Source organism: Mesoplodon mirus, assembly GCF_964341445.2.
Source record: "Mesoplodon mirus genome assembly, chromosome: 8".
Taxonomy (NCBI): Eukaryota; Metazoa; Chordata; class Mammalia; order Artiodactyla; family Ziphiidae; genus Mesoplodon; species Mesoplodon mirus.
In genome coordinates this window covers 27,198,856-27,215,369 of record NC_138984.1, presented here as the reverse complement: position 1 = coordinate 27,215,369, position 16,514 = coordinate 27,198,856, and the positions used below count along the sequence as shown (strand labels likewise).

At 33.7% G+C, this 16,514-nt stretch overlaps 1 protein-coding gene across 8 annotated transcripts in view; it reads right to left on the bottom strand.

Annotated features, from left to right (window-relative positions):
* The window catches only part of KANSL1L (KAT8 regulatory NSL complex subunit 1 like), a 177,106-nt gene that overhangs the window by 112,699 nt on the left and 47,893 nt on the right, over positions 1–16,514 (bottom strand). For all 8 annotated transcript variants that reach the window (XM_082630182.1, XM_082630186.1, XM_082630183.1 and 5 more), the window contains exon 3: positions 11,904–12,045. In XM_082630182.1, coding sequence (XP_082486308.1) covers positions 11,904–12,045 — 142 coding nt within the window. The remainder of the gene's footprint in view (positions 1–11,903; positions 12,046–16,514) is intronic.

Below are 16,514 nucleotides of genomic sequence, written 5' to 3'. Positions count from 1 at the left end.
TATAAGTGATATCATATGATATTTGGCTTACTTCACTTAGTATGAGAATCTCTAGGTCCATCCATCTTGCTGCAAATGGCATTTTTTCATTATCATTCATCAAAATGATACAAATGAACTTATATACAAAACAGAAACAGACCCGCAGACAAAGAAAACAAACTTATGGTTACCAAAGGGGAAAGAGGGGGAAGGATAAATTAAGAGTTTAGGATTAACATATACACACTACTATATATAAAATAGATAACGAACAAGGACCTACTGTATAGCACAGGGAACTACACTGAATATTTTGTAATAACCTATAAGGAAAAAGAATCTGAAAAAACTAGATATATATTTATGTATAACTGAATCACTTTGCTGTACACCTGAAAATAACACATTATAAATGAACTATACTTGAATAAAATATATATGTGTGTATAAATACACACACACAGCGCATAAAGCTCAATATCAAACAAATAATCCAATCAAAAAATTGGCAGAAGACTTGAATAGACATTTTCCCAAAGAAGACATAAAGATTGTTAACAGGCACATGAAAAGATGCTCAACATCACTAATTATTAGAGAAATGAAAATCAAAACCACAATGAAATATGACCTCACACCTGTCAGAATTGTTACCATCAAAAAGTCTATAAATAATAAGTGTTGGAGAGAATGTGGAAAAAAGGGAGCCCTGGTACACTGTTGGTGGGAATCTAAATTGGTGCAGCCGCTGTGGAAAACAGCATGGAGGTTCCTTAAATGACTAAAAATAGAGTTACCATATCATCCAACAATCACGCTCCTGGGTATATGTCCATAAAAAGCAAAACCACTAATTTTAAAAGATACATTCACACCAATGTTCATAGAAGCATTATTTACAATAGCTAAGACATGGAAGCAAACCAAGAGCCCATCAACAAATGATTGAATAAAGAAAATGCAGTGTATATATATACATATATATGTATATATACACAATGGAATACTACTCAGCCATAAAAAAGAATGAAATATTGCCATTTGCGAAAACATAGATGAATCTAGAGAATATTATGCTTAGTGAAGTCAGACAAAGACATATGATATCCCTTATATGTAGAATCTAAAAAATAATACAGATGAATGTATATACAAAACAGAAACAGACTCACAGACATAGAAAACCAACCTATGGTTACCACAGGGAAGAGGGTGTGGGGAGGGACAGATTCGGGGTATAGGATTAGTAGATACAAACTACTATACATAAAATAGATAAGCAAAAAGGATTTACTATATAGCACAGGGAATTATACCCAATATCTTGTAATAACCTGTAATAGAATATAATCTGCAAAAATACTAAATCACTATGCTGTACACCTGACACTAACACAATACTAAAATCAACTATACTTCAAATAAAAATTGCATTAACAGTCAAAAAAAAGATAGAAAGATATATTTAGCAATATTTAGATTAAATAGGACTTATGGGATTGCATCAGAACTCTTTATATTGTTACTTCTATGGGAAAATATACTTCAAGTTCCAAGTAAACAGCCTATAATTTGGGGGAAACAATATATGCTTAAGCTAGGGAAATTCCGTGTTAAATTTCCCCTGATGGGAAATAAAACAGTATTTATTTCTGTAATCATTTGCTCAACTTTTCCCCCATTAAACTAAACCCTAAAAATATAAGAACTCTGTTGATTTATTCATCACTGTATACCCTAAGCACATATTAGGCACCTAATAACTGTGTGTGAAGGAAAAGAATGAAGGAAAGGAGGAGGAAAGGTAGAAAACAAGGAAGGAAAGAGAGATGAATAAATTTTATTTAAAAAATTGCTATAATATAATAACATAGCTTTAATTGCCATTTCTACATCTACATCTTCTTATAAACCTGCCTTCTCCAAATCTCATATTTCTAACTCTATCAGGACATCTCAGCATGAACATCTGACAGAACTTGCAAATCAATGTGTGAGAAAGTTAGCTTGTTTTTGTCAAATTCCCTATAAAATAAGCACTTTTTGTCCTTTCCTGGACAGCAGTTCAATAATTAAGAGGGGAGATCATGGTGATGTTTACACAACTATATATTTGTCAAAATTCAGCAAATTGTATAGTTAAAAAGGTGTACTCTGAAAACAAGATAAAGAAAGATAAATCCATAATTAAACACCTGTTAGTTTAAAAAAATGTAGAAAATCAAATAAGAAAAATTTTAAGTTACCAGCTAGAAAGGACAGAGTACTTACATAGGAAAAACAATTACATTGATAGTAAACTGCTCATCATTATAAAGAAAACAATGAAATACTATCTTTAAAGGCCTAAGGGAAAATAACTATCAAATCAGAATTTTCTATCAACCTAAAATATCATTGAAGAGTGAGGATAGTATAAAAGTATTTTGAGACATACAAATACAAAGAGAGTTTAAATGTTCAGAGATTAATATCAAAGAATTTACTTCAGCAAGAAGCAAACCAAGAGAGAAAAGATAAAGTAGCAGATATTGCATATTCCTCCCAGTACCCATTTTCCTCTTCTTTTCAAGACCCCATCCCTACCAGAGTTTTAGCTATGCATACAACTTCTCAGTGAAAGACAGTATTATTCAGCTTTCACTCCTACACATGGAGTGTACTCATGCTGTACTCATGTGGCTAAGTTTGGACTAATGGAGTGTGAAACAACATACTGCAACTTCCAAGTCACATCCAACTTAAAGACAAACTATACCACACTTCTCTTAGTACTTCCCGAGAGCACAAATGAGAAGACCACAACCCTGTCCAACAGTGCAGTCAACACACCTGAGAGTATGTCAAAGAAGCAAGACAGAAGGAACCCGAGTCCCTGAATGACCCTGTTCAACCAAGTTGCTCTACCAGCATGTACTCACTCTTTATTTTTGAAGCATTATGTATCTTTATAAAGCCATTATATTTGTGAGTTACTTTGTTACAGAAGCTTACTGTAACCTAATTTTATAGACAGAATACAAAAAATAGCATATTTTTAATGAAATCTGTTAGAAATATAATTAATTACTGACTGTTAAATAAGTAACTAGATTGAAGCAGATATATATAATGCATAGTTAAATAGCATTAAGATCCATATCTTAAGAAAAAATAATATAAAAATACTGAGTACTTTTAGTCATTGTTAGAATTACTTGCTCTTATGGAAGTATGTTACAAACTAGGAGTAATGACAAAGAATAAGACTATAATGTATAGCTTTCAGAAGAGCAGAGAGAGAAGAAAGGAATAAAGCAAGTTCCATCAATCCAACGAAAGACAAGTGAAAAACAAACACAAAGAGAGGAAAATAAAAGAAAAAGAAAATTAAAACTACTCAGACTGGATTTTAAAAACCTAGCTAAATGTACCTTATAAAACAAACACCTGGAAGAAAAAAAATTGTATCTACCTAATAGCATTAGTATTTCAAAGTGTAAGAAGCAAAAACTGACAGAATTACTAGGAGAAACTGAAAAATTCAAAATGATGACAAATATTAATAAATATATATCAAATATATATGTTAGAATTGAAAGATCTAGATATATGAAGATATAAAAGATGTATACAACAAAGTCAACCAGTTTAATAGAGAATTCTATAATCAACAAATAAAGAATATACATTATTTCTACTACACACTGAGCATTTACAAAATTTGATTAGTAGAATGAAATCCATACAAGGTAATCAGTTCACAGATTACAATGCACTTAAATGACAAAACACCAAAAAAAAAAAAAAGGATTCATAAGTTCAGGAACATAAAGATGTATTATTAAAAAAACTCAGGTTAAAAAGGTAATCACATTGGAAATTAAAACATATTAAAAACAGAACAATGAGAGAATGAAATACATGCTATGCACTCAAAGTAATACTTAAATATGAGCTGAAAATAAGAGTTATAAGGCCAATTAAAAGACACAGAGTGGCTGAATGGATACAAAAAGAAGACCTGTATATATGCTGTCTAAAAGACACTCACTTCGGATCTAAAGACAAACATACTGAAAGTGAGGGTATAGAAAAAAGTATTCTATACAACTGGACATCAAAAAGAGCTGGGGTAGGAATACTTATATCAGACAAAATAGACTTTAAAATAAAGACTGTTACAAGAGACAAAGAAGGATATTACATAATGATCAAGGGATCAATCCAAGAAGAAGATATAACAATTGTAAATATATATGCACCCAAAATAGTAGCATCTAAATACATAAAGCAAATACTAACAAACATAAAAGGAGACCTCAACAGTAACACAATAACAGTAGGACACTTTAACATCCCACTTATATAAATGGACAAATCATCAAGACAGAAAATCAGTAAGGAAACACTAGCCTTAAATGACATATTAGACCAGAGAAACTTAATATAGATAGATAGATAGATAGATAGAACATTCCATCCAAAAGCAACAGAATACACATGATTTTCAAGTGCACATGGAACATTCTCCAGGATAGATAACATGCTAGGCCACAAAACAAGCCGTGGTAAATTTAAGAAAATTTAAATCATATGAAGCATCTTTCCCGATGACAACGCAATAAGACTAGAAATCAATTACAAGAAAAAAACCACAAACACATGGAAGCTAAACAATAGGATACTAAACAACCACTGGATCACTGAAGAAATCAAAGGAGAAATCAAAAAAATACATGGAGACAAATGAAAACAAAAATACAATGATCCAAAATCTAAGGGATGCAGCAAAAGCAGTTCTAAGAGACAAGTTCATAGCTATACAAGCTTATCTAATGAAACAAGAAAAATTTCCAATAAACAACCTAACCTCACACCGAAAAGAGCAAAGAAAACCTAAACTTAGTAGAAGGAAAGAAATCACAAAGAGCAGGGCAGACATAAATGAAATATATACAAAAACAAAAATAGAGAAGATCAATGAAACTAAGAGATGGTTATTTGAAAAGATAAAATTGATAAACTGTTAACCATACTCATCAAGAAAAAAAGAGGGTCCAAATCAGGAAAATCAGAAATGAAAAAGGAGAAGTTACAACCAAGAGCACATAAATACAAACGATCATAAGAGACTACAATAAACAACTATATACAAATATAGTGGACAACCTAGAAGAAATGAAGAAACTTCTTAGAAAGGTACAATCTCCCAAGACTGAACCAGGAAGAAACAGAAAGTATGAACGGACAAATAACCAGTAATAATACTGAATCAGTAATTTAAAAAAAAAAAGTGCCCAACAAGCAAAAGTCCAAGACCAGTTGGCTTTACAGGTGAATTCAACCAAACATTCACAAAAGAGTTAACACCTATTCTTCTCAAACAATTCCAAAAAATTGTAGAGAAGGGAACACTTTTAAACTCATTCTACAAGGCCAGCATCACCCTGATAACAAAACCAGACAAAGATATCACACGAAAAAGAAATTACAGGCCAATATTACTAATGAACATAGATACCAAAATCCTCAATATAATATTAGGAAACCAAATCCAAAGATACATTAAAAGGATCATATACCATGATCAAGTGGGATTTTTCTCAAGATTTTTGCAAGTATTTTCAACATATGCAAATCAATCAATGTGATACACCACATTAACAACTTGAAGAATAAAAACCAAATGTCATCTCAATAGATGCAGAAGAAGCTTTTAACAAAATTCAACAGCCATTTATGATACTCTCTAGAAAGTGGGCATAGAGGGAACATACCTGAACATAATAAAGGCCATATATGACAAACCCATCACACTCAGTGGGGAAAAGCTGAAAGCATTTCCTCTAAGATCAGGAGCAAGACAAAGACATCCACTCTTGCCACTTTTATTCAGCATGGTATGGAAGTCCTACCCATAGCAAGCAGGAAAGAAAAAGAAATAAAAGGAATCCAAACTGGAAAGCATAAAACTATCACTGTTTGCAGTTGACATGATACTAAGAAAATCCTATAGATACCATGAAAAAACTACCAGAGTTCATCAATGAATTCAGTAAAGTTGCAGGATACAAAATTAATATACAGAAATCTGTTCCATTTCTATACACTAACAACAAACTAGCAGAAAAAGAAATCAAGGAAACAATCCCAATTACAATCACATCAAAAAGAATAAAATACCTAGGAATAAATTTACCTAAGGTGTTAAAAGAGGTATACTTGGAAAAGTATAAGATGCTGATGAAAGAAACTGAAAGCAATACAAACAGATGGAAAGATATATGGTGTTTATGGATTAGAAGAATTAATATTGTGGGACTTCTCTGGCAGTCCAGTGGTTAAGATTAAGAATCTGCACTCCCACTGCAGGGGACACAGGTTCAATCCCTGGTCAAGGAACTAAGATCCTGCATGCCATGCAGTGCAGCCAAAAAAAAAAAAAAAAAAAAAAAAGAAAAAGAAAAAGAAAAGAAGAATTAATATTGTTAAAATGACCATATTATCCAGGACAATCTACAGATTCAATGCAATCCCTATCAAAATACAATACTAAGGCATTTTTCACAGAACTAGAATGAAAACTTTTAAAATTTGTATGGAAATAAAAAAGACCCCAAATAGCCAAAACAATCTTGAAAAAGAGTAACAGAGCTAGAGGAATGACACTCCCTGACTTCAGACTATACTACAAAGCTACAGTAATCAAACAGTATGGTACTGGCACAAAAATAGACACATAGATCAATGGAATAGAATAAACAGCCCAGAAATAAATACATGCAGCTATGGTCAATTAATCTATAAAAAAGGAGGCAAAAATATACAATGGAGAAAAGACAGGCTCTTTATTAAGTGGTGCTGGGAAAACTAGACAGCTACATGTAAAAGAATGATATTAGAAAATTCTCTAACATCATATACAAAAATAAACTCAAAATGGATTAAAGATTTAAATGTAAGACTGGAAACCATAAAACTCCTAGAAGAAAACATAGGCAAAACACCCTTTGAAATAAATTGTAGCAATATTTTTTTGGATCTGTCTCCAAAAGCAAAGGAAATAAAAGCAAAAATAAACAAATAGGACCTAATTAAACTTACAGTCTTTTGTACAGCAAAGGAAACCATCAACAAAATGAAAAGACAACCAACTGAATGGGAGAAAATATTTGCAAATGATATGACCAGTAAGGGGTTAATATCCAAAATTTATAAACAGCTCATGCAACTCAACAGCAAAAAAACCCAAACAACCCAATCAAAAAATGGGCAGAAGACCTAAAGAGAAATTTTTCCAAAGAAGACTTACATGTGGCCAATAGGCACATGAAGAAATATTCAACACTATTAATCATCAGAGAATGTAAATTAAAACCACAATAAGATATCACCTCACACCTGTCTGAATGGCCATCATCAAAAAGAACCCAAATAATAAATGTTGTCAAGGATGTGGAGAAAAGGGAACCCTCGTACATTTTTGGTGGGAATGTATATGTATGTATTTTTGGTGCAGCCACTGTGGAAAACATTACGAAGGTTTCTCAAAAAACTAAAAATAGAGCTACCATATGACCCAGGAATTCCACTCCTGGGTATATATCTGAAAAAAAATAATTCAGAAAGATACATACACCCCAATGTTCATAGCAGCATTGTTTACAATTGCCAAGATATGGAAGCAAACTAAGTGTCCAGCAACAGAGGAATGGATAAAGAAGATGTAAGATACACACACACACACACACACACACACACACACACACACAAACACACAATGGAATACTACTTATCCATAAAACAGAATAAAATTTTGCCACTTGCAACAACGTGGATGGATTTGGAGGATGTTAGACTAAGTGAAATAAGTCACACAGAGAAAGACAAATACTGTTTGATATCACTTATATGTGGAATCTAAAAAATAAAACAACAAAATTTGATGGTCAATTACACTGAGGCCCAATCTCATTATATTTGGGAATAATTAAATTAAAACAGTAATAATATTTCACTCATTAAACTGCAAAAATTAAGAGACAAAAAAATTCAAAAAGTTCACAAGGATGTGGAAAACCAGGAGCTCTCATGAACTGCCAGTGGGAATATTAATTATCCAATCACATAAGTGGTATAGGAAAGCATATACAGCCATGCCTAAGATCAAGCATTTCCACTTTTAGGCATATACCCAAGAAAAGCTCTCCATAGGTTCACCAAAAAACACATAAAAGACAGTCACTGATGTATTGTTTTTACTGGCATAAAAACTGAAACAATGTACATGTCTATTAATAGAAAATAGGAGAAGAGATAAACATCCATTGTATTTATAAAATTTCATTCCATTCGTACAATTAAGTGTCATACAGGAAGTATAAATATGTATAAAAATTATGCTGAGCAAAAACAAGCAAGTTGCAAACGAGTTTGTAGTATAAATATAACTTATATAGATTTTAGAAGCATGAAAAACAAATTTTATTTATAGATACAGATAAATACCTATGGGCCAATAAATATTCATAAAAGTATTACCTATCAATACATGTTGGAGTCAGGGAGGAGGAGAAGACAAGATGGCAGAGTAGAAAGATCTGAGCTCACCCCTTCTTATGGAAACACCAAAATCACAATTAACTGCTGAACAACCACTGACAAAAAAAATGCTGGAACCTATCAAAAAAGATACCCTACATCCAAAGACAAAGAAGAAGCACAAGGAGACAGTAGGAGGGGAGCAATAATGATAAAATCAAATCCCATACACACCAGGTGGGCTACCCACAAACAGGAAAATAATTATACCACAAAAGTTCTCCCACAGGAGTGAAAGTTCTGAGCTCCACATCTAGCTCCCCAGCCTGGCGGTCTGGCAATGGGAGGAGGATCCCCCAGAGAATCTGGCTTTGAATGCCAGCAGGGTTTGATCATAGAAATGCTACAGGCCTGGGGGAAACAGAAACTTTACTCATGGAGGGTGCACACAGGGCCTCAAGCACACTAGGACCCGGGGGGGAAAGCGGTGACTTCATAAGAGACTGGGCCAGACTTACCTGCTAGTATTGAAGGGTCTCCTGTGGAGGTGGGGGGCAGCTGTGGCTCACTGCAGTGATAAGGATACTGTGGGCAGCAGTTTTGGGGAGTACTCATTGGCATGAGCCCTTTTGGAGGCCACAGTTTTCTCACCAAGACCTGGACCCACCCAACAGCCTGGAGCCTCCAGTTCTGGGATGCCTCAGGACAAACAACCAACAGGATGAGAACACAGCTCCACCCATCAGCAGACAGGCTGCTTAAAGTTTTCCTGAGTAAACAGCTGCCCAATAAACACACCCCCTGACACAGCCCTGCCCACCAGAGGGACAAGACCCAGCTCCATCCACCAGTGGGCAGCTACCAGTCTCTCCCATCAGGAAGCCTGCACAAGCTTCTTAGACAGCCTCATCCACTAGGGGGCAGACAGCAGAAGCAAGAAGAACTACAAACCTGCAGCCTGAAGAACAGAAACCACAATCACAGAAAGTTACACAAAATGAGACGGCAGAGGATTATGTCTCAGATGAAGGAAAAACATAAAACCCCAGAAAAAACAACTGAATGAAGTGGAGATAAGCAACCTTCTGGAAAAAAAGTTCAGAATAATGATAATGAAGACGATCCAGGATCTTGGAAAAAAGATGGAGGCAAAGATCAAGAAGATACAAGAAATGTTTAACAAAGACCTAGAAGAACTAAAGAACAAACAAACAGAGATGAACAATACAATAAATGACATGAAAAACACACTAGAAGGAATCAATAGCAGAATAACTGAGGTGGAAGAACGGATAAGTGAACTGGAAGAGAGAATGGTGGAAATCACTGCTGCAGAACAGAATAAAGATAAAAAGAATGAAAAGAAGAGGACTTCCCTAACATGGGAAAGGAAAGTGTCACCCAAGTCCAGGAAGCACAGAGAGTCCCAAGGAGGAAAATGCTGAGACACATAGTAATCAAATTGACAAAAATTAAAGACAAAGAAAAAATATTAAAAGCAACAAGGGAAAAGCAACAAATAACTTACAAGGAAACTCCCATAAGGTTATCAGCTGATTTCTCAGCAGGCCAGAAGGGAGTGGAATGATATATTTAAAGTGATGAAGGGAAGAACCTACAACCAAGAATACTCTACCCAGCAAGGCTCTCATTCAGATTCAATGGAGAAATCAAAAGCTTTACAGATAAGCAAAAGCTAAGAGAATTCAGCACCACCAGATCAGCTTTGCAACAAATGCTAAAGGAATTTCTCTAAGTGGAAAAGAAAAGGCTGCAACTAGGAACAAGAAAGTTACAAATGGAAAAGCTCACCAATAAAGGCAAACATACAGTAAAGGTAGGAAATTACCTGCACACAAATCAAAACCAGCAACTGTAAGAGGAGAGCACAAATGCAGGATATTGGAAATGCATTTGAAATTAAAAGACCAGCAACTTAAAACAATCTTGTTTATATACAGACTGCTATATCAAAATCTCATGGGAATTGCAAACTGAAAATCTACAATAGATACACATGGAAAAAAGAAAAACGAATCCAAACACAACACTAAAGTTAGTCATTAAATCTCAAGAGAAGAGAAAAAAAGATGAAGGGAAGAAAAAACACCTACAAAAACAAATCCAAAACAACAAAATGGCAATAAGAACAAACATAAACTTCACGGAACAGCATGGAGGTTCCTTAAAAAACTAAAAATAGAACTACCATATGATCCAGCAATCACACTCCTGGGCATATATTTGGAGAAAACCATAATCCAAAAGTACACATGCACCCCAGTGTTCACTGCAGCACTGTTTACAATGGCCAAGATATGGAAGCAACCAAAATGTCCACCAACAGAGGAATGGATAAATATGTGGAACATATATATGATGGAATATTACTCAGCCATTAAAAAGAATGAAATAATGCCATTTGCAGCAACATGGATGGACTTGGAGATTACCATACTAAGTGAAGTAAGTCAGACAGAGAAAGACAAATATCCTATGATATTGCTTATGTGAGGAATACAAAAAAAAAAGAGATACAAATAAACCTATTTACAAAACAGAAACAGACTCACAGACTTAGAGAACAAACTTATGGTTACCAGGGGGGAAGGGGGAGGGGGAGAAATAGGTTGGGAGTTTGGGAATGATATGTACACACTGCTATATTTAAAATATATAACCAACAAGGACCTACTGTATAGCACAGGGAACTCTACTTAATACTGTGTAATTACCTAAATGGGAAAAGAATTTGAAAAAGAATAGATACATGTATATATATAACTGAATCACTTTGTTATACACCTGAAACTAACACAGCATTGTTAATCAACTATACACCAATATAAAATAAAAATCTTTTAAAATATGTTGGTATCAGTGACATAGGGAAAGGGAACGGGATCAGGAAGGATTATACAAGTACTTCAATCGTAAGGTAATGCTTTATTATTCTAAAAACAAAACCCAAGCTAGTAAAAATTTAATATTTGATAAATTTGGGGGTGGGTACACAGGTATTCATTATATTGCTTTCTAGAACATTTTTATGTGTTTATAATTTTTCTTAAAACAAACAAAAAACTCTAAAGAGATTCCAATAAGATACACTCAGAATTTCTCACATATGTTAAAATAAATGCCAACAAAGTAGAGGTTTATAAAAAATGTTTATCATTTCTATTAACTGGAATCCAATAAAGAAATTCTTAACTGCTCAATATGATAAAATGTTTGTGATAAGTTACAAAAATAGTTTCAACTTACAGAATTAATATATCAAAAATCTTAACATTAACTACATTTTTATAAAGCCTAATAACAATTATTTTGTGTGGAGAGATGAGAAGAAACTAAAACTAATAATATTTTTTTAAATAGAAGAGCACACACAATACCTTGGAGGCACGAATCTGCCTGTGAACATCCGTTAGTTGTTGGATTTTGTATTCTAGCTCTGAAATCTGGGCTTGAAGCCACGTCCAACGGCTGCCAACTCTTGCTCTGTCTACAAGCCACTTCCATTCAGTACTGCAGTTACTGTGAACAAGACAAACACAGTTAGTCAAAGCACAAAGACAATCAAGTTTTCACAGAGATTGCTTAATAGCTTCCTTGACTCTTGTCATACAATCCCAAATTACTTTATAAAACATCTAATTATATGAAAGAATGGTATATCAACTTCTCAAAGATTTGATTTCCTTATCTTTCTATCCCACAAACATCTGTTTTTATTCAATATTGTGTACCCAGTAGTAGGATAATCTCCTTGCTATTTAATACTTTATTAATGGTCAAGGGCTGAAACAGAAGTAGGCCAGCAAAGGAAAAGAAACAAGAATGACAATACTAACACCATGTAAAAACTGTTACATGAGCCTTTTATATGTAAGTAGATGTCAAGTATAGGACAAGTCATTTGAACTGTGCTAGATCTAAATCCATGTAACAAACCATAGAGTACTCAATTTTACTAAATGTAATTTTCATTTGCTAGAACAGGAATCAAATTTTTAATGTCAAAAATTATCAAAAATATGAATGCTCTGCTACATTTCAATAAACATATCAAATATACAAATTCTGAGATGTTTATTAAGATAAACAGCTTGTTAAAAACTTTATTCCTAGGATTCACAGCTCAGAGATGAGAAAGAATTTATATACAGCCTTTCTTCCATGCACATTTGAAAATAAGGGTTGAACCTTACTTAATTAGCTCCTCTATCTTTTGGCAAGGGCACTGCTCTAATCCACAGTTTGTGAGATTACAAATTAATTACCTTAAGAAAATATTTCAACCACTCCAACTAGAAAACAATCACTTAGAGTGAGGGGGGAGCAGAGGGAGAGAGAGACAGACACACAGAGAGAGAGAGAGAGAGAGAGGGGGAGGGAGGGAGGGAGGGAGGGGGAGTTTGTGTGTGTGTGTGGTGTTTGGAATAATTAATTAGGAGCTTCATACTGCCAAGGAAGAAATTGAAGAAGGCATAACAGAAGAAATTGAAAGTATAACTGAAGGGAAGTAACTACTTAATGGCAAAACACAAACTTCATGAAAAACTTGTCTAAAAATTGCATTTATTGTCAAAACCCATATAATGCACAACGCTGAAAGTGAACCCTACCTAATGTAAACTATGGACTTTGAGTGATAATGATGTGTCAATGTAGGTTCATAGATTGTTACAAATTCACTACCTTTGTGCAGTATGTTGATAGTGGGGGAAGTCATCTGTGTAAGGACAGGGGATATATAGGAAGTCTGTATTTTCCACTCAAGTTTGTTGTAAACCTAAAACTGCTCTAAAAAATAAACTTTATTAATTTTTACACATTTAACCATAATGAAATATCTTTCATATAAACTTTAGCCAAAGAAAACATTTATGCTAAGAGATCATTTGTTGTCAGAGAAACAGAATTATTGTAACTCTACTACACAGAATTTATTAATTATAACAGATTTTATGTCAATGTTCTCAAAAAGCTTTTTTTTTTTCAGATTCTAATTACATACAATGTGACTGCAGAGACTGCCATATAAATTAGGACTTCTCTTGGTATTATTATTCAGTTTATAGTTATTATTGTGATTTTGCAAATGTGACACTATTTTAAATCACATTTTCATAACTATGGACAAAATAAAAAATGCCTATTCAAAATACACTATTCACAGATAACAATACTAACTACCAATTATGAAATTAGTGAAGAAGGCAAGGACCATATCATGCAGTAGTTGCACAGGTAAGGGCAAAGTGTTGGATTTTATGCAAAAAGGAAGTTATTGGTGAGATAGTAACAAAATTTTTTTTTTCCAAGCACTCTAGCTACTAGGTAGAGAAAGCATTGTAGTGGAACATAAGAGTAAATAAGGAAACCAATTAGGATGCAACTATAATAATCTAAATGTGGTACAGATAATTGTGATCTCTAAATATTTCGTGTACTGTCCTACATTTCCCAGCCTTCACTGCACTTAAGTTGGAGCCATGTGACTAGCTCTGACCAACAGGTTGTGAGCAAAAGTGATAAAGTCATTTCTAGTCCATCTGACCAACTTCAAAGCCACTGTGCAGATATTATTGCTACAAGATGGAAGAGGATCACAGCTCAAACCACACTGGACTTTACGTAAACCACAGTAAACCTTTGTTGTGCAAAATTACTGAGATTAGAAGGTTAATGTGTTACTCTAGAGCTTACTGTGACTAAAACAATGAATAGAAGATGAAAATGGCCTGGACTGGAAATGGGGTGGGAGATAAAGAAGAGATGAAGATAAGAGGATGGATTGAAGGTTGATTTTAAAGTAGATAGGACTTGAAGAAGTATGATGTGGAAGTAAGCATGCAGAAATCAAAGATGACCTTAAACATTGTTTCATTAAATTTTGCTCCAGTCAGAAAATTTCCCTATAACATGCAACTTTGCTGGGTTGTCAAACTGATTATTAGCTCATGGAAATAGAGAAAAATAAAAGTTTATGGAGTTAATGTTATTGTACTTCTAATAAAAATACTGATACTGAAACTAAGTTTACAAAAATCATTTTTATGTTCATATGTGACATTAAATTATCCTAACATAGAAAAAGTAGTAATATCAGATTTAAGTAAACTAAATAATACTGGGGCTTTGTAATAAGTGAAATGAATTTTCTGTAAAGGATACCTTATTCTACATTTTAACAGGAGTAAAATCTGTTTGCTATGCTTAAAAATGGTAACCAATCTTTCCCATCAAAAATGTTCTCTTGCTTGAAAATATGTCTTTCTAAAAAATAACTATGGTTGTAAACATGTTACAGATATGTATATGGCTCATTCAAAGGAGATTGACACCTGTTGTACCTCAAACACAAAACGTTTTATGTAAACAATTTATATAACCAATGATGTAATGGCTTATATCTTAGAGTGTAACCAATCAGAACACAGCTGATGCAACAACAAACTAATAAGAATGTGAGGCAAACCCAGAGTGTCTAGACTCCTCAGTCAGCATATAAGCCTGGTCTGCCAGGCCACTAAGAAGATTTACTCCTTACATCTCTCTGGAGTGTGTTGAACTGATCAAAGACCAACACATGCCGTAATCTTCACTGGAAATAGGAGCCCCTACTTCTAGTGAAGATCAGGGCAAATACATCCATGAGTGGAGACCACCTGGGCAGTGAGACTAGTCAGTCCTCAGAAAGGCAGCACATGCCTTCATTCCTCATCCTTACTTGTTTGCAGTCACAACTTAACTTACTGATGGAAATAAGCACAAGTTGTTTAAACCAAGTGGTTTTCAGTACAATTTCTCTTGGTATTAACTTCTGGTCAACATCTTGAATCTACATCACTGTTTTGTTGTTGTTGTTTTGTTTGTTCTGTTCTCTCTCTACATCACTGTTTTAACCTTGAAGTGTAGTTTGTTCCTCAGAATAAGACAGAGCTTTCTAATATTATACCTTAAGTTACCAAGACTTAAAGAAAAACTTGTATAATTTTGCCTTTAATAGAGTTTGTTAGCTTAGTAATAAAAATGAATTAACTATGATTTAAAAAATAAAAAAATAAGATCCAACTGTAAAAAATTATAATTCCAAGAAAAATGAGTTTTATCCTGAGGAAAATTACATTAAATTAGGCCAAATTTCTCCACTGGTGTTTGCTCACCTAGGAAGAGCTTAGCCTTCCCTGGAATTTGATTCCTTTAGACCAGGGGATAGCAAATTTTTCTGTAAGGAGGCAGACAGGAAATATTTGTTTTGTGGCCACAGGGTCTCTTTAATAACTACTCAACTCTCCTGTTATAGCATGAGAGCAGTCATAAATGAATGGGTGTAATGATGTTTCAATAAAACTTTGTCTACAAAAACAGACAATAGGCCAGATTTGGTCCATGGGCCATAGTTTTTCAATTCCTGATGTGGAACATGTTTTCATATGCTTCCTATGCTTCCCAAGGGATTATGACTTCCTTTAATGAAGTGTCTTTTTAAATCTTTTGCTCATACTTAATTGGCTACCTTCTTGTTCATATAAGACTGTCAGACTGTATGTATTGGAAATACTTATAGCTCCCAATCTATAGCTGGCCTTTCATTTTCCTAAAGGTATCTTTTGAGCAGCAAAAGATTCTAATTTTGATGAAGCCCAATTTTTCAAACCTCCCTTTTATAGATAGTTCTTTTTTATGTCCTAAGAAATATTTACTTAACATGAAGTCATAAAGATTTATTCATGTTTCTAAAATACCAAAAAGTTTTAGTGTTTTTACTTTTAGATCTATAATCCAATTCAAGTCAAGCTCTGTGTATTGGTCCAGGTAAGGGTCCAGATTCATTATTTTCTATAGGATATCTAGTTCCTGAACCATTTGTTGAAAAGATTCTATAATCCTTTAATAGAAAAAAAACCCAAAAAAACTATCCTTGACTAGATAAAAGACTATCTATATGAATACTACATGTTGTATATACACTTATATACACACAGAGAGCACTTAGG